Source organism: Silurus aristotelis (genome assembly GCF_946808225.1).
Source record: "Silurus aristotelis genome assembly, chromosome: 16".
Classification (NCBI taxonomy): Eukaryota; Metazoa; Chordata; class Actinopteri; order Siluriformes; family Siluridae; genus Silurus; species Silurus aristotelis.
This window is the reverse complement of record NC_139589.1, coordinates 20,137,129-20,154,114: the sequence shown is the minus strand read 5'-3', so window position 1 is coordinate 20,154,114 and position 16,986 is coordinate 20,137,129. Positions and strand designations below refer to the sequence as shown.

Below are 16,986 nucleotides of genomic sequence, written 5' to 3'. Positions count from 1 at the left end.
TTGAACACTTAATGTGGACTATTGGTACACACAATTGAGTGGTTTTGTATTCTACTCTGCATACATATGTATACTTTATAGTATATATTTGTCTATTTTGTATCATTTGTTTATACCTCTATTTATTTAGTGGTTTGTTTGTTGTTTTGTTGTTTAATTGTTTACAGCGAAGGGAGAATTTCATTGTATGGGGTAACATGTTTCCTCAGTTTAGTGTTTGTAATATGCACAGTAATCGAAATTTTCTTCTTTCTTCTGATTCTGATTACTGTGCATATAAAAAAAACACTAAACTAAAATAAACTAAACTTAAAGTTTGCCCTTTGCAACTTTATCCTGACCGTGTAAGACTAAAGAAGCAGATACCAGACATGCCTTTGTTTGATAAAATATTTAGTAAAATGAGACTTGAACAAACAGAAGCACGTCTGTGATTGTTTTAGTAACTTGGGTTTCTTATGCGACCGTTTCAGATCATCATGGTTCGGCTGCAGAGAGTGACCTTTCTTTCGCTGCATAACTACCTGGGATTAACCACTGAACTCTTTAATCCGGTAAGAGGACTAACACCCACAAATGTAGGTTGTTTTTTCCACTGACTTCCAGTCATCAATACCAACAAACATGTTGCACAGTCAGACTGGAAATTACACATGCCCACAGTTTCTATCACACATACACACACCCTTCTGATCGCCTTCATGTGCCTAGATGCACACACCCTTTCAAAGTAATTTCATGCAAAATTAGTTCCAGTGCGGTAGTCACACCTGAATGTAGGTCGGCTTTAAAGGCTATAAAGTGCAGTGAGAATGAACGAAAGTGATCATGGGGCCTTAGTGCTCATTTAAAGGACACTGGCTTTATTACCTTCTGGGTCATCAATCTGAACATTCCTTTTACCACTTTAGCTGTGACTTAAACCATAGTTCGTCAGTCACCGCCTCATTTCAGGAAACCAATGGATTTGGGAAACGCTCAGATCACATGAAGCCATTTGTCCTCTTTGACTCTTGGCCTAATTTATTTTTCTGTCCGTGTGCTTGTAAACGGTTTTTATTTTGCTTTGTCAGCATACCGCTGCTGGATTGTTTACTCACCATGCGCTTTGCCGATGTAAAATAATTCGAGATTAATACCCGCACATCTCCACATTGGTCGCTTCATGAGGTTGTACTTTGAGATAAGCATTTCTTCGCACATAAAGTTTTGTACAAACTCCATTTGCTTTTAATTTAAATTTAAACTCCATTTGCTTTTAATTTAAATTTAAACGAAATCGGAATGTTGGGAAAGAAATATGATTTTGTGTCTGCCGTGCGCTTCGTGTTTTATAGGAGAGGCAGGCTGTGCCTCTGACCACAGTCAACAGTGTGATTGCCGAGGGGAGCCCCTGCCGTGTCGCTCGCAGACACCATTTTCACACACCGTTAGATGAGGATTACAGCCAAGGAACTACTGATTCTACGGACTCGGGTACACCCACACAGACGCAAACAGGCAAACATGATTCGGGATTGAAGGAATTTGTTCAGAAAAGCAGGGTTTTTTTTTTGTCCAGATGGAGGCAAAATTACTACTTCAGAGAATTTTTCAACAGTGATCAGGAAACCTCGCTCTGTTTCAGCACCAGTGGACAGCGCAGGTAATTTACCTCTGACTGCCAGGGCCTAAAAGGGCATCTCCCAGAAAGACTTAAATTAGTATACATTAGGGGTGTAACGTACACATATTCAAACTAAACTTGTGTGGTGCGTTTTGTTTGACGTTTCGGGGGTAAAAAATAAAAATGAACAGAAACTAGAGTTAGGGCAGAGTCACTGTGGCTCCTCCCACAGTCCTGGTTGTTTTGCGCATGTGCGAAAACTCGGCCACTTTCGGATTTACAGCGCGCTAGCGATATGAATTATTTTGCATTTTATATCCAGCTTCAAGAATTTCTCTTAAAAGGAGAAAATCCCCATAATTCCACATATCAAGGGAGTGAATAAATTTGATAAAGTATGCTGAAATAAGTGGAAAGTTTAGTTGAACGTATCTTTAGTAAATTAAATTTTAAACCCAAATAGGGTCTAAAAAATTTTAAGTATTTAATTATATTTTTCAGTGTATTTAATTTTATTTAAACAAATAAATGTGTAAATTTAATCGATTATTCAATTTAATCGATATAGTAAAAACATGTATTGCATTAATTTAATTTATTCTGTTTCATATTTATATATTTAATTTTTTATTAAATTTTCTATTATTTTTTTGATATTATTTAACCAAGCAGGCATTTCACAAAATGTAAACTGTTGATGTTCACAAAAGGTAATAATAATAAACTGCATTAATAAAAATTAAAAAAAGAAAAGAAAAAGATTTTATGTTTTGCAATTCTTCCCCCTAATCGTACCGAAATTGAACCGAGAATTGTGTTGACCGTTACACCTCTAATATATACATATTTCTTGGCCATATTTATTCAATGAATTTCTTTTGTCATTAAGAGTACAGCGCACACACAACATAACTACTCCTAATCTCACCTGTTCTGATAAGGATTTACCATTGTTCTTGAGTTCTATTTTGCAATGTTCAAATGTGGGTTTGTACCATTTTTGAAAAGCGTATGCTTGAAATCAAGTACCTTTTAGTGTTTGTACGCCAGAATCTTTAGGTGTTCAGAATAAGCCTGGTCCTGGACTGAACCCCCATTTAATATAGACTTTGACCTGAACAGGAATAGCTGGTAACGACCTGAGCATGGCATATGAGCGAGCCAGAGTAACCATTGATGATCTACTGCCCAGCACTGTACACTACAAGGTAATTCTGCTGCCTGATTTCCCGCTTATCTGATTATATATAAAGTATATACATACAAAGTTAAATGCATTTCCCCCCAAATATTTTCTTTCTCTTTCCAGTCTATTCTAAAGAAGACCGTGACCATGCATCAAGTTCCATCTGCAGTGTATCACTACACAGAGAGTGGGGGGAGCACTGATGTCCCCCCCAGTAAAGTGGGTGCCATCTTCCAGGCAGCCAAAAAAGACTTGTTAGGGATTATCCAACTGAAGGTGAGTGGGTGATTATACAGAGAGTGTTACACGCAAAAAACTAATCATCCCAGTCCTGTTTTTTGCTGAAACACACAGGACCTTGTGTTATGATAATCATTATAATAAAAAAAAAGATTTTCAATAGGCAAGATATTTATTGCAGGCATGATCAAACGCGCGTGAGCTACTGCAAAACTGCAGCGAGATACGTGACACTATTTAGTCCGTAAATGAAGATTAGGTCTTCCAAATTCCATTACACCATGACTGATGATCATTTGGAAGTCTGCTTGAGGCTGGCTACTAGCAGCTACTGTCCCGACTTTGCAACCCTAGCTGTTTCCATTCAGTGCAAGTCATCAGAATATGGGATATGCCATAAGGGATCATGCAGGTATGCAAGATATGCCAGCATATATTTTATATCTGAAGTGTGTGTGTGTGTGTGTGTGTGTGTGTGTGTGTGTGTGTGTGTGTACATATATACTGTCCAGTCATAACAATATGACCACCTGCCCAATATTGTGTTAGTCTCCATAATGCTGCAAAAATAGTCTTGACCTGTTGAGCATTAACAGATAAACTTCTTCAGCAAATGTGAGCTACAGAAGCTCGTCTGTTGGATCGGACCACACGCCAGCTTTCGCTCCTCACGTGCATCAATGAGACTTGGCGCCCATGACCTTTTCGCCGGTTTACCACTGTTCCTTCCTTGGACCACTTTAATAGATACTGACCACTGCAGACCAGGAACATCCCACAAGACCTGCAGTTTTGGAAATGCTTTGACCCAGTTTAGACATCAAAGTTTGGCCCTTGGGTGTGTGTGTGTGTATATGTGTATATCTCGTATACCACCCATTTCATTTAAATGTGTGTTTAGGACCCCAGTCTATTGGAAGGCAGAGTGACCCTGCACCAGGTGAAAGCTGGCTCTGTGGTGGCACGTCAAGGAGACCAGGTAATAGTCATTCTACACCCTGCTTACACAGTTTCTGCACTGTGACTATAGAGGTTTACTTCAATTGAATATACTTAAAGTCTCTCTTCAATATGCCAGAGGGATACATTCCAAGGTTTTTTGATTGTCTGTTTGTTTTATGTGTATATGTATATATATATGTGTGTGTGTGTGTGTGTGTGTGTGTGTGTGTGTGTGTGTGTGTGTGTGTGTGTGTGCATGTAGGACGTGAGTTTGCAGTTTGTGATTTCAGGTTTACTACATGTTTACCAGCGGATGATCGACCGTGAGGAGGAATCGTGTCTGTTTGTTGCTCACCCTGGAGAGCTTGTGGGTCAACTGGCTGTTCTCACGGGGGAACCGCTCATCTTCAGTGTCCGAGCTCAACGTGACTGTTCCTTCCTCTCCATTTCCAAAACCCATTTTTATGAGTATGTACCGAATTTAAACTCGTCTGGGCATTTTTATACTCCACCTGAAGGCTCAAATCTGTATTACAACAGTACACTATTTCCAGGGTACCAATAACTTAATAATTTAAGAAATGATTGCACACTGCTAAAGAAATTAATTAATATAACGGCATGTCAATCACCTTGTATAATTTCTGCCTTACTGTGCCTCTAAACATCGGGCAAATTCTTGGGTTGAAAGTTGCAAACTGGTACATACAGAAGTTAAAGTCTGCTGCGTCTGCAAGCCACCACATCCTTTTCTGTTGCACTGTGAAACTTGCAGCAACTATTTCCATGCCACATTCCACCCATGTTATTTGATGCCAAGCCTTAGGTGGGGCTGGTTTCATACCACGTTTCACACATATTGTGGTTTTCGTTTCAAAACCACCGTTTGAGGTGGACCAGATAATGCCTGTTTCCTTTAGGTTTCATTGTCAAAGGTCAGTGTCTCTGATGTTTTTTTTTTTTTTTTTTTCCCATAATAAGAGGTATATGGGAGATTCCAGAAACACAATGCATGTCCACAGTAACATGCATAAAAATGCCCCTCAAATTGTATTTATTTGTACCTCTTGCTTATTCATATCCAAGCTATTGGTCTAATGTGTTTGTGTACCAGAATCATGCGGGTTGAGCCTAAAGTTGTGCTAAACGTAGCTCATACGGTAGTGCGCAGGATGTCCCCGTTCGTCAGACAGATCGACTTTTCACTCGACTGGATGGCTGTGGAAGCTGGCCGAGCTGTCTACAGGTACATCATTAATAATATGTCTTATGTACATTCTCCCAGCTGTTCATGTTTTTTCTCCAGCTACTGTATGCTTCTAACATTGAACATATATCTCCATATATATTATGTACATCATACAGAGGTGTTACAGTCATACAGAGGTTTTATAAGACGGGTTCCACTCAGAACAGGCCTCGCAAGGATCAATCAAAGATGTTGAGTCCTCGTGCTATGCGTCAGGTGCAGAACCTGGCTTAAAATAAAACGGACGCATGAGTTCTGCCAGCGTTGCTTTAGAGGTTCGCAGAAGGTTTGCTTGTTAGTGACATTAATGGATGTATGTTGAGTTATTTTCAGAGGCCAGTTTTCATTTGTATAGTATTGTCCTTTGATAACATAAAAAATGGTTGCTGAAATGTGCAGGATTTACTCACTTTTGTGAGATACTGTGTGTGTAATATATACACATACTGTGTAGGTCTTTAGGGTGTGGGTCAGATTTTTTTCTTTGAATCCAGGTTGCTATAATTCATGTTGTGTATTGATCAGTATGGCAGTGACAACTAGAATTACATTACATAGTACATAATAAAATCTGATCTCGTTTCAGAAAATTACTATCGAATAAGTTTTTTTCTCTCTTTTCAGGCAGGGCGATAAGTCTGATAGCACCTTTATAGTGCTGAGCGGACGCTTTCGATCAGTCATTTTGAAGGAGGACGGGAAGAAGGAGCTCACTGGCGAGTATGGCAGAGGAGATCTAATCGGAGTGGTGAGCATCACATGTTTCCCATGCAGTTGCTTGGGAGTATTTCTCGAATCATCTTTAATATTTGCAAGCCAGTAAGTGCATTCTCGAAACGATTAGTACAAACAGCACCACACACCGGATTACTTTTTTTTACTTTTTTAATCATTAGCTCATCTCTCAAAAGTAAGTATTTGTGTCACATCTTATTGCCATCAGAATGACAAGTCCAAGAGATTGTCAAAAATGGATTCATCACAATTTGACGGTGCACGAGTTCAGTATTTTCTGATGTAAAATACGGTTTGAATTTTCAGTGTTTTTCTCTCTGTATAGGTGCACCATATTGAGGTTCATGAGAGTCACCTTTGACCCATTTTAGAGAACTAGTTTGTCATTGGATGATCTGATGCCGTAAACTCCAATTCATTAGTGACATGCAAGATTCATCTGAACAGTTGATCAGTTCAAGGCAAATTTTTCAAGAAAAAACAAAGTTGAATAGAATTGTGAAGAAGATAATCACAGATTGTGACAGCAGGTTTAAACATTTTGCATTCAATTAAATGATGCCCAGATGTTATGGGGGTTAAACTATTCAAGTAAGAACCAGTATAATTTATTTTGATCAACATGACATAAATTGATAATGTAGGAAACAGCAAACAATTCTACAAAATCAATTAATTAGACCGCACCAAAGCGTTCACAATTCAAAAAGGAAATTGTGCACAAGTGACTTCATTATGTGGAGGTTAATTTCTGATCTGAGAAATGATCTAAGATCTAACTGAGAAAAACAAAATTTGTTTTAAAGGGATGAAACGAGTTCACTTTGACACTGTCAATGGTACACAACAGTGTGAAATGTGCTTAAAATGTGTGTGTGTCTGTCTGTCTGTCTGTCTGTCTGTCTGTCTGTCTGTCTGTCTGTCTGTCTGTCTGTCTGTCTGTCTGTCTGTGTGTCTCGTTAGTCTTGGTCATGTGTTTTTTCTTTTTTCTTTGTGTTTTGGCGTAGGTTTGTGTCTTAAAATAAATTGTTGATCTCCCCGAGCTCTATTTTTAACAAGTTTGCTCCTTGTCCAAAGGAACATCAGCTAATGGTTTCTTTTTTGGGAGATTTTTCTCTCCCTGGTTTGCTATATGTTCCCATCTGATTGTTCAGAGTCACATGCGTCTCCGTGATGATGCCCATGCTGCTAAGAATACCTGTTCATGCTGATGCCATGGTTACGTGCTGCAAAGGTTGGCGTCAATGCTTTGTCAAGAATCACAAGGCTTCTAATGTGTAGATCCAAATATAGTTACGTTGTACGTCATAGGCATGTTTTTTTGGGGTGTTTTTTTTTTTCTTTCAGCTCCCAAACACAGAAGTTTTAATGATGCTGTTTACGTGTTGGAGAGTCTGAATGTGCAGCCTGAGGGTTGTGCAAAAGCAGCACAGTTTTTATTATTTTTAATAAACACACACACTTCAGACTTACATTTGAAACGGCTCTATGAACAATGCTCGAGACATATTTAGAATTAAATTTTAAATATATATTTTACTTATATCATATCTGTAGTAGATGATAAAGTTTGTTTTTTAAACAAAAATTTCCTTTAGTTATTTATAGAGGTCGAGGCACCGATAGTTGATTGCTGGGACTATTGGCTATCGGCAGTAATCTTTACCTATAGTTTTTCCGGCTTCCCGTCCGCTGTCATTACGAGAGTGGCCTCTAGAGGAAAATCACTGCTGTTGCATGCTGTTAGTTTTTACACATAAGACCGCACCCTGCACGGAGAGCGCTATATTTATTATTTATTATCTATTAATTATACAGTTATATTTATAAATTAATATATTCATGTTTATTTCCTATAATTCAGTACTTTTTTTTTTTTTTTGTACTAAAGTTCAGTAGTATTTCACATGGAGTGTTATGTTTTTTTTCCCCAGTATCTATTTTAAAAACTTGAATAATCAGTCATTAGCAAGTACAATCCACTCCAGCTATCGGTATCTTAAAATCCACTCGGGTTTGACCTCTCGTTATTTACATTGCCTAATTATTTGTTAGATTCACCCATCATACATATGCATAAGTAAATAAATGTTTTGATTTTAATATTAGTTAACATAAAAAAGTGTTATTTTGATAGAAATAATGCTCTTTTAATAAGCCACATATCTAAACATTTATGCTCATTTGTCTGTACGTTGCATAACAAAATAACAAGCTAATCTAGTGTTAGGAGGTATAATAATTACATTTAAAAATTATAATCAAATCTCCACAATAATACTTTGTCACTTCGTCCCGTGTAATTCTCGGTTACAGACGGACCCGACCCCCATTACAGAAAGGAAAAATTATGTGGTGCTCACAGAAAAAAGTTTGATGACCCCTGGTGTAGTTAGTGCTTATTTCCATGTACTCCAGTTATGTCTATTGATGGCAATAAATAAATGATGAAATCTGTCATTTAAATAGAGGTCATATATCTTTTTTATGTATTAAGCAAATTATAAGCCTCAAGATTACACAAAGAATTGCTTCGTGTAATAAAAATCAAGTTGAAAAAGCGTATTGATTCTTTTATTCTCATTATTTTTTTACTAGGTTGGTTTGATTAAAATCAGTTACACCGTTAGGAGACATGCATGAAACATTGCATTTGGTGTAGAGGATCATGTGCTTGTATTGGATTTCCAAATATAACAAAAGTCCAAAGCAAATCAATGATATGAATTATATGAATATGAATAGGATATAACAATGTTTGTGTTTGTGTTTGTGTGTGTGTGTGTGTGTGTGTGTGTGTGTGTGTGTGTGTGTGTGTGTGTGTGTGTGTGTGTGTGTGTGTGTGTATGTGTGTATGTGTGTATGTGTGTATGTGTGTATGTGTGTTTGTGTGTTTGTGTGTATGTGTGTGTGTGTGTGTGTGTGTGTGTGTGTGTGTGTGTGTGTGTGTGTGTAGGTGGAGGCTCTGACCCATCAGAACAGAGCCACTACAGTGCATGCTGTACGAGACTCTGAGCTTGCTAAACTGCCTGAGGGTGCACTCAGCTCCATCAAGAGGAAATTCCCTCAGGTGCCTAATCCACTACATGTCCATCTTTTGCTGCATGGCCAAATTTGCACATCTCATGCTTTAATTCACAAAGCGCATTCCGTCCCCTTCTGCTCGGTCTCTTTATGGTGTTCATAGGTGGTCACACGACTCATTCATCTGCTCGGGCAGAAAATCCTTCAGCAGGTTAATGGACCTTTAACAGGTTAGTTATATAATACTGGATATCTCTTGCCTACTGTTTGCAGGACACATTTTTTTCTTGTGCTGCATAGTAAGCTCTGATGTGATGATCGTTTCTGTGCTTTTCCAGCTCGTAGTTTGTCCCTGCACACCACAAGCAGTAAGTGGGACGCAGGTAATCCTGCCTCCAACCTGTCCACCGTGGCTGTGCTGCCCGTGTCCGAGGAAGTTCCTCTGACCGCGTTCACCCTGGAGCTGCAGCACTCTCTCTTGGCCATCGGTAAGAGCGCGTGATTGCCTCGGCTGTGTTTCAACGTTTCATTGATATGTAAGGAGTGTTTCCTAAGAGAAGGACTTTCATGCGTGCCTTGTCTGGGTTACAGAAATCTGTTTTATTTACTCAAGTGTCTGTTGTCTAAATACACGGAATGGTCAAAAGTATTGGGACACCCGGGCATATGTGGCTCTTTCCCAAAGCTGAAAGCACACAATTGTATAGCGTGTCTTTGGATGCAGTAGCAGGACATTCTCCCTTTACTTGAACTAGGAGACCCAGATCTGTTCTGTCATGACAATGCCCATGTGCACAAAGCAAACTTCATGAAGATATGCTTTGTATGGGTTGAAGTGGAAGATCTAGTGCTATAGAGCTCTAACCTCAAACCTACTCAACACCTTTTGGGATGAATTGGAGTGCTGACTGCACCCCAGACCTCCTTACCTCACCTACTGTACATTACTTCCTGACTTTACTAACACCTTTGTGAGCCCAAATCTCCACAAGCTCACTCCAAAATCTAGTGGAACAACTTCCCAGAAGAGTGGAGGGTATTATAAGAGCAAATTGGGACTGCAATGATGAAAAAAGCGCGTGCCATACTTATGACCAGGTGTCTGCAAACTTTTGGCAATATAGTGTATGGATAATGCATCTTGGCAAAAAACAATTTGTCTTCTAAAAGATACATTATATTATTTTCGAACTGCAAGGTCCCACTCTGCTCCTGACCAGTGACATCATCAAACAGCGGTTGGGTTCTGCTGCATTGGACAGGTTCGGCATCATCACGATTCTCACAACAAGTAGCAAAAATAATCATTTCAGGAATTGTCTCAATTCGAGTGTTAACTCGCTTGAAGGCTTTGCACTGTCAAAAGTGAATAAAATTATTACTATTCTTCCCTTAGTGTGCACGAGTACAGGTTGTCAAGTTGGCTGGGCCAGCAAGAGGACATCCATCGTATTGTCCTGTACCAAACCGATAGCTCGCTCACACCCTGGACCCAACGCTGCATCCGCCAGGCTGACTGCATCATCATCGTTGGACTTGGGGAGCAGGACCCAGCAGTTGGGGAGGTACATCTTAAACAGAATACAAATGATCATATGTGTGACATGCAGTGGTGGACATTAACAAAGTAAATGTAAATAGTCACTGTTTAGTACTTAAGTATTTTTTTCCACGTTTCTGTATGTGCCAGCGGAGAGATAAACACGCAGCAAGAAACCAATCAGGGCCGCATGCTCTGTTTTGAACTTGTTTTGATCGCAGCTTGGCGGTGTCTATTTAGCACGACATACAGTTCAAAAGCAAGCAGAACCTTTTGAGATGAATAAAGATGGAAGAAATTCCTGACTCTGCACACAACACCCATGGCCTCATTTGCATGGTTTGTTTAAAGTAGTTGAAAAGAAGGTTTTGGGCTCATGATTATTTTAATAGATATAAATCAGTGTTTGACTCCTTAATATCATCCTATTAATAGACTGGTGTTGCTAAGAGTCACATTAGTGTCTTTTCACATAAACTGAGTCGATTAAGCAAAGAGTCTTGTGACAAAAATGATAATGGGAACATTACAGCTATAATAGATCGTAATACTTTGAATATTTAAGCACATTCGAAGGCAAATACATTTGTGAAAGTTTGAAGGGAGTAATGTTTGCATGCTTCTTACCCCTTTGTGCTGACCCAATGCCCTGACCCCACCCTCCTAACATAACTAGAATATGCATTCACAGTGCTCGAATGTATGACAAGTAAAACCCTCTTGCTTTTTTCCCCTTTTTTTCTGAGAAACCCAGAGCATGCGAAGATCCTGAAGTGTTTCCTCTTGTGGAAATATGTTTAATAAATTACCCATACTGGAGACCTGACAAATAAATGTATCATTACAGAAAAAAAATCACCCCACCAACACTTTTTTTTTTTTTTTTGTTAAATATTACAAATCTCAGTGAAGGTTCGCACTCTTCCCTTATGTGATATTTGAAACCAGCCATCTGCATCTTTTTGCTATAGGTCAGCGTAACAAACAAGTGCTAACTTCCCTGATTCACATCCATGAGCTCACACATGCGCATGATTAGCTAGATTCAGTATGACTGACAGAGCAGACAGAGCATTTTATCCATCATATTCAAACAGCATGGCCAAATTTGCGCTCTTGGTTCTGTCATCGGTTCGGATTTGAACTCGAACCGTCTCCCACCTACATGACAAAAGCATTCAAAATGTTGAACACCACAAGTCTCACACCTCAGATCCTTTTTATAGACCATTTGCATGCTTTTTGTCTTTTAGCTAGAACGGATGCTGGAAGGAAGTGCAGTGAGGGCTCAGAAACAGCTGGTATTGCTACACCGTGAGGACGGACCTCCACCCACAGGGACTGCTGAGTGGCTTAACATGCGCAGCTGGGTCTCCAGACACCTGCATCTCTCCTGCCCTCGTAGGGTCTTCTCTAAGAGGAGCCTGCCCAAACTGGTAACACACACAAATCCACTTGTAATACAAACACTGAACTGTATAGACCAGGGATCCCCCAAAACTTTTTCTTTGAGGGCCACATAATTTTTTATGTCTTTCTTTTTTGGGGGGCCGGGTCGGTCTGTAACAGAAATTCACATTGACCCGGAGTGACAGCCAGTGTTATTGTAGAGAATTTAGTATGATTTTTTAAAAATGTTTTTTTAGTACAATCTAATGGCGCATTCGTTTATTATTTTGTTATGCACCATACAGACAAATGACTGGTAATTTTTAAGAGATATAGCTACTGTTAAAAGAGCATTATTACACTCTATGTAAAATAGTATTGAACTTTTTTTGACAAAGTAGAAATCCAGTACTGAATCGTGATAATGTGCTAAAGAATATAAATATAAATATATTAAATAATTAATTAATATGAATAAATAAATTAATAAATATAATTATACAATTAATAAAAAATCCAAAATATAATATATCCCTCTCCGTGCAGCGTGCAGTCTCTCGTGTAAAAAACGAACAAACGATTCACCCCTAGAGGCCGCTCTCATAATCACAGCAGACCGAAAGGCGGAAAAATATGTATGGATTTTTGCCGATAGTTCCAGGTGCTTCGACCTCTATTATTAACAAAGGGAAATTTTTGTTTAAAAGCCAACATTTATTTTCAAATACAGATATAATATGAGTCAAATATATATTTAAAATGACTTTTTTTGCATTGTTCAGAGGGCCGTTCCAAATGTGAGGTCGTAGTTAAGGGATAGAGTTTGTTTACTAAAGCTTTGGGAATGTTAATAGAATAAATTCATCATACAAAGCCTTCTATAAAAAAATTTTTTAGGTTGAAATATCACTCAGATTGATATAATCATCTCCTGTGTTTGGTTCCTAGACTGAGATGTACCAGCGTGTGTTCCAAAAGCCTGCAGACCGCCACTCAGATTTCTCTCGTCTGGCACGAGTTCTGACTGGCAACGCCATCGCTTTGGTCCTGGGCGGTGGAGGAGCCAGGTACACACCTTACAGAGGAGAATTCTACTTTTAAGTTGAATAGACAAAAGAATTATTCAGTGCATCATCAATTGACAAAAATTTTCACAAAAGATGACATTGCACTCCCTTGTGCATAGACAGAATAATAAAAACCAGAAAGCTATTTTTGAGAATGACCTTTCTGTTTGATCGTGTTTATTCTATTCGGTTTTAAGCCGAAAGAGACCATGGCTGTGATGCAGTGCAACTCCACATATTTAGAACAATATCTTGTTTAAATTCTGGGCAGCATTGGCATGTTTTTCTGTTATCATCAGAAAATTTTATTAACGTCACGTGTATGCAGCAGGTTTACAATACCTTCAGAGCAGACTCGTCACATGCACAGAGAAACAGAGACTGGTGTATGTTAATTTTTGCATAAAAACATTTTTTTTTCTGGATTTACAATTAGGGTTGGAAAATTCCATGAATTTTCAAAACTGAAAACTTTCCATAGGAATTACTGGAAATAAACTGGGTAATTTACAAAATTGCAGGTTAACCTATACAGGGAACTTAAATGTTGTTGAAAAACAAACCTTGCAAGATAATTTTGGCAATCACAGATCCTTTCTTGAATCCCCCACGCAAAATTATTAAAAAAATGTCAATCTTGGCGGTTCACTTTCTTCTGAAAATAACTCAACATGCAGACATTATTGTCAAAATAGCGGGCAACAAAAGTGAGTACACCCAAAGTGAAAGCTGTACATCGTTTAACCATGCAGTCATATTCATGTTTTTGTCTGCTTGACAGGACCATACAAATTTGTGTATATTGTATTAGAGTCGTTAGAATTCGGTGCTTTGAGTACAATTCTCTCATACTGACCACTGAATGTTCAACATGGCACCTCATAGCAAAGACTCTCTGAGACTAAGAATTGTTGCTTCCCACAAAGACGCCCTATACTCTAAGAGGTTCGGTAACAACCTGAAACTGAGTTACAGTACAGTGGCCAGGGTCATACAGAGGTTTTCCAAGATGGGTTCCACTCAGAACAGGCCCTACAAGGGTCGATCAAAGAAGATGAGTCACAATAAAGCTCACAAACGGTTTTCTGAAGACAACCTGTTCAAGAGCATGAATTACTGGGACCATGTCTGTGGTCTTATGAGACAAAGATAAACTTGTTTGGCTCAGATGGTGTCGAGCAGGTGTGGCGACGCCCTGGTGACGAATACCAAGAAAAGTCAAGACAAGTGTCTTGTCTATAGGCAAGCACTGTGGTGGTAGTATCATGGTCTGGGGCTACATGAGTGCTACTGGTACTGGGGATCTGCAGATCATTGAGGGAAACATGGGTTCTAAAATGTACTTGTGAAATTTTGAAGCAGAACATAATGCCCTCCCTTTAGAAACAGCGCCGAATGGCGGTTTTCCAACATAATAACGGCTTTGCATGGTTAAACGACCTACAGCTGTAATTACTGAGGGTGTACTCACTTTCGTTCCCAGCTATTTCGATAATAATGGATGTTCATGTTCATTTCTGTAGTATTGTCTTTTGAGAATATATTCTAAAATGTATATTTTTTTAAAATATGAATATATTCATTATTAATGAATATATACTTTATATACACACAGACACAATTAATATCAATTTCCCAAAATGTATAATTAATTCCCATAAATTCTGGTAAACTTCCATATATTCTTTTTTTTAGAAAATTTACTGAAGAATGTCCACCCCTTTGCAAGCCTAGTTACAATCAAGCACAAAAAAACCCAAGTTGGACCATAGTAGTAGTAGTAATAATAATAATAATAATGGACTGATGGAAATGGATTAAGAATCTGTATTTTGTTCTGTCGACTTGCCTATTCACATGGCTATGCATGAAACGATGACACTGTAATTATCTCCCTCTTTAATCGGAGTATTAATTAAGTGTATTATTAAGTGCCCAAAACTTGGTTATTAATGTATTTAAAGCAGAACACAGCTTCCAAACGTTTTTGATGAAGTTCTCTGATAGCTCTTCTGGTTTAAGTGCATCTTTTTAAGAGCGTTGCCTCAAAGCCTGTCATCGCCTTAGTTTCATTTTGACCTTTATGCTCTTTTTTTTTTTTAAAGGCCCTTTCTTCCTCTCGCTCGTCTCCTGCAATTCACTGTTCTGACAGTTTCTTTGTCTATCCCGTCTTTCTTTGCATTATGCAGGAGGTGCTTAAAGGTTGGTTTGTTATTCTCTTCTTCTTTACTCGCTCTCGTTCTCTCTCACGAGATTTTAATACATAAGGTGAACCTGTAAGACCCTGAACGTGATTAGCCACATTTTATTAAGGCGAGCATGTTTGAACATAGAATGTCGATGGCAAACAATACAAGCTAAGAATCTCCTTATTCTTTTAGGGGCTGCTCCCAAGTGGGTGTTCTGCGAGCGCTTTTCGAGGCTGGGATCCCTGTGGACCTGGTGGGAGGCACCTCGATCGGTTCCATGATGGGCGCTCTTTATGCCGAGGAGCACAGCTATAGCAGGATGAGGATCCGCGCCAGGGAGTGGGCTATGGTCCGTATGAACTTATATAATGCATTAGCACTTGTATCCTACAGCTTGCACAAATCTGTATTGGTCCTGGACCAGTTGGGAATGGTGTAAGCAGGGGTGTCAAACTCAGGCCCGCGAGATCATATCAAATGTGTATTAGAGCTGGCCTGCCAGTATATAGCGCATACACCGCTAATACTACAAATCCCAGAATGCTTTGTTAGTGCGCGGGCGCGCCAGTCGAGACCGCTGAAAAACTCCGCGCTGAAAAACTCTGCATACTCAGCGCTGAATTTACTCCGCGATTTACCGACTTTGAAGCCCAGAAATGCAGATTTGAACTGCTCAGTAATCCGTTTGTGGTTGACGTGGAAAGCGCACCAACCAACCTCCAAATGGAGCCGATTGAACTCAAGTCAAAGTACGACTGTGTGTGCTGCACAGTTTCCATGTTTCCTTCTGTGTGAGAAACTGTTCTCTTTAATGAAGATGAACAAAAAACCACTCAGGAGTCTCACTGACGAACACCTTCCCTCAATCCTGAGTATTTCCTCAGCTCAGAGCCTAAACTCAGGCATGATACATGTGTATCTAAGAAGAGATGCAGGTATCTGACTTCAACCAGTCAGAGTAAATCAGAGTGTAAAACTGAGCTTGAATGAATGATGTCTTTATGCACTTTTTCTACTCTAAGGCATAAACTGTTAATGGTTCAATGATTATTTTTTTTTAATTGAAGGAAATTATTATTATTTTTGGTTGTTTTGTTGTTGCCCTGTGAAAAAAGGTTTACATTATAAAGGAATTGGAAAGGCGAGAGAGAGAGAGAGGGAGAGAGGGAGAGAGAGAGACATAATAAGAAACGAATACCACTGATGTGTGTTTTATTTCAAATTTTATTTCTCATGTGTTTATAATATTAAATTTTGGTTGTTCCAGAGTCAATGTTTATGTAAAACTTACGTTTGTTTCCATATGAAAAGGGTAAACATTACACATCTGGAGAGACAGAAAACATGCACAATTGCAGTCAATTTTTTAATAAATATTAAGTTTGGCCCGCTACTTCGTCCAGTTTTTAATTTTAGCCCACTGTGAATTTGAGTTTGACACCCCTGGTGTAAGGTGTAAAGACTCCACATACACAATTGTGATTATCAACGTTTTAGTTATATTTCACATAATATGCTTGCAGTTTATAGCAAGCATGTTATGTGAAATATAACTAAAACTTTGATAAAATTCTGTATAAGACAATAAAAAAAAATACCTATGGCGAGTCCTCGAAAAAGTCACATGAACCGATATATATATATATATTTATTTATTTTTTTTCTAGATGAATCTGGAAGCGTTAAAACATTCGTAATGCACATAATTAGAGGTTGTGTGGAAACATTATGCTCTTTTGTGACACCTATTTGCAATAAACTTTGCAAAATGAAATCACGTCTGCCACCCCTCGTAACGTAGCACCACAGGTTGTAAACA

At 38.7% G+C, this 16,986-nt stretch overlaps 1 protein-coding gene across 2 annotated transcripts in view; it reads left to right on the top strand.

The window, feature by feature from the left end:
* The window catches only part of pnpla7a (patatin-like phospholipase domain containing 7a), a 33,398-nt gene that overhangs the window by 10,571 nt on the left and 5,841 nt on the right, over positions 1-16,986 (top strand). For both annotated transcript variants that reach the window (XM_083563948.1, XM_083563949.1), the window contains 17 exons: positions 474-554; positions 1,338-1,476; positions 1,562-1,645; positions 2,729-2,814; positions 2,916-3,068; positions 3,934-4,011; positions 4,237-4,442; positions 5,089-5,220; positions 5,848-5,971; positions 8,915-9,028; positions 9,146-9,212; positions 9,321-9,470; positions 10,181-10,244; positions 10,379-10,547; positions 11,776-11,958; positions 12,860-12,978; positions 15,360-15,516. In XM_083563948.1, the coding sequence (XP_083420074.1) occupies positions 474-554; positions 1,338-1,476; positions 1,562-1,645; positions 2,729-2,814; positions 2,916-3,068; positions 3,934-4,011; positions 4,237-4,442; positions 5,089-5,220; positions 5,848-5,971; positions 8,915-9,028; positions 9,146-9,212; positions 9,321-9,470; positions 10,181-10,244; positions 10,379-10,547; positions 11,776-11,958; positions 12,860-12,978; positions 15,360-15,516 (2,106 nt within the window). The remainder of the gene's footprint in view (positions 1-473; positions 555-1,337; positions 1,477-1,561; positions 1,646-2,728; positions 2,815-2,915; positions 3,069-3,933; positions 4,012-4,236; positions 4,443-5,088; positions 5,221-5,847; positions 5,972-8,914; positions 9,029-9,145; positions 9,213-9,320; positions 9,471-10,180; positions 10,245-10,378; positions 10,548-11,775; positions 11,959-12,859; positions 12,979-15,359; positions 15,517-16,986) is intronic.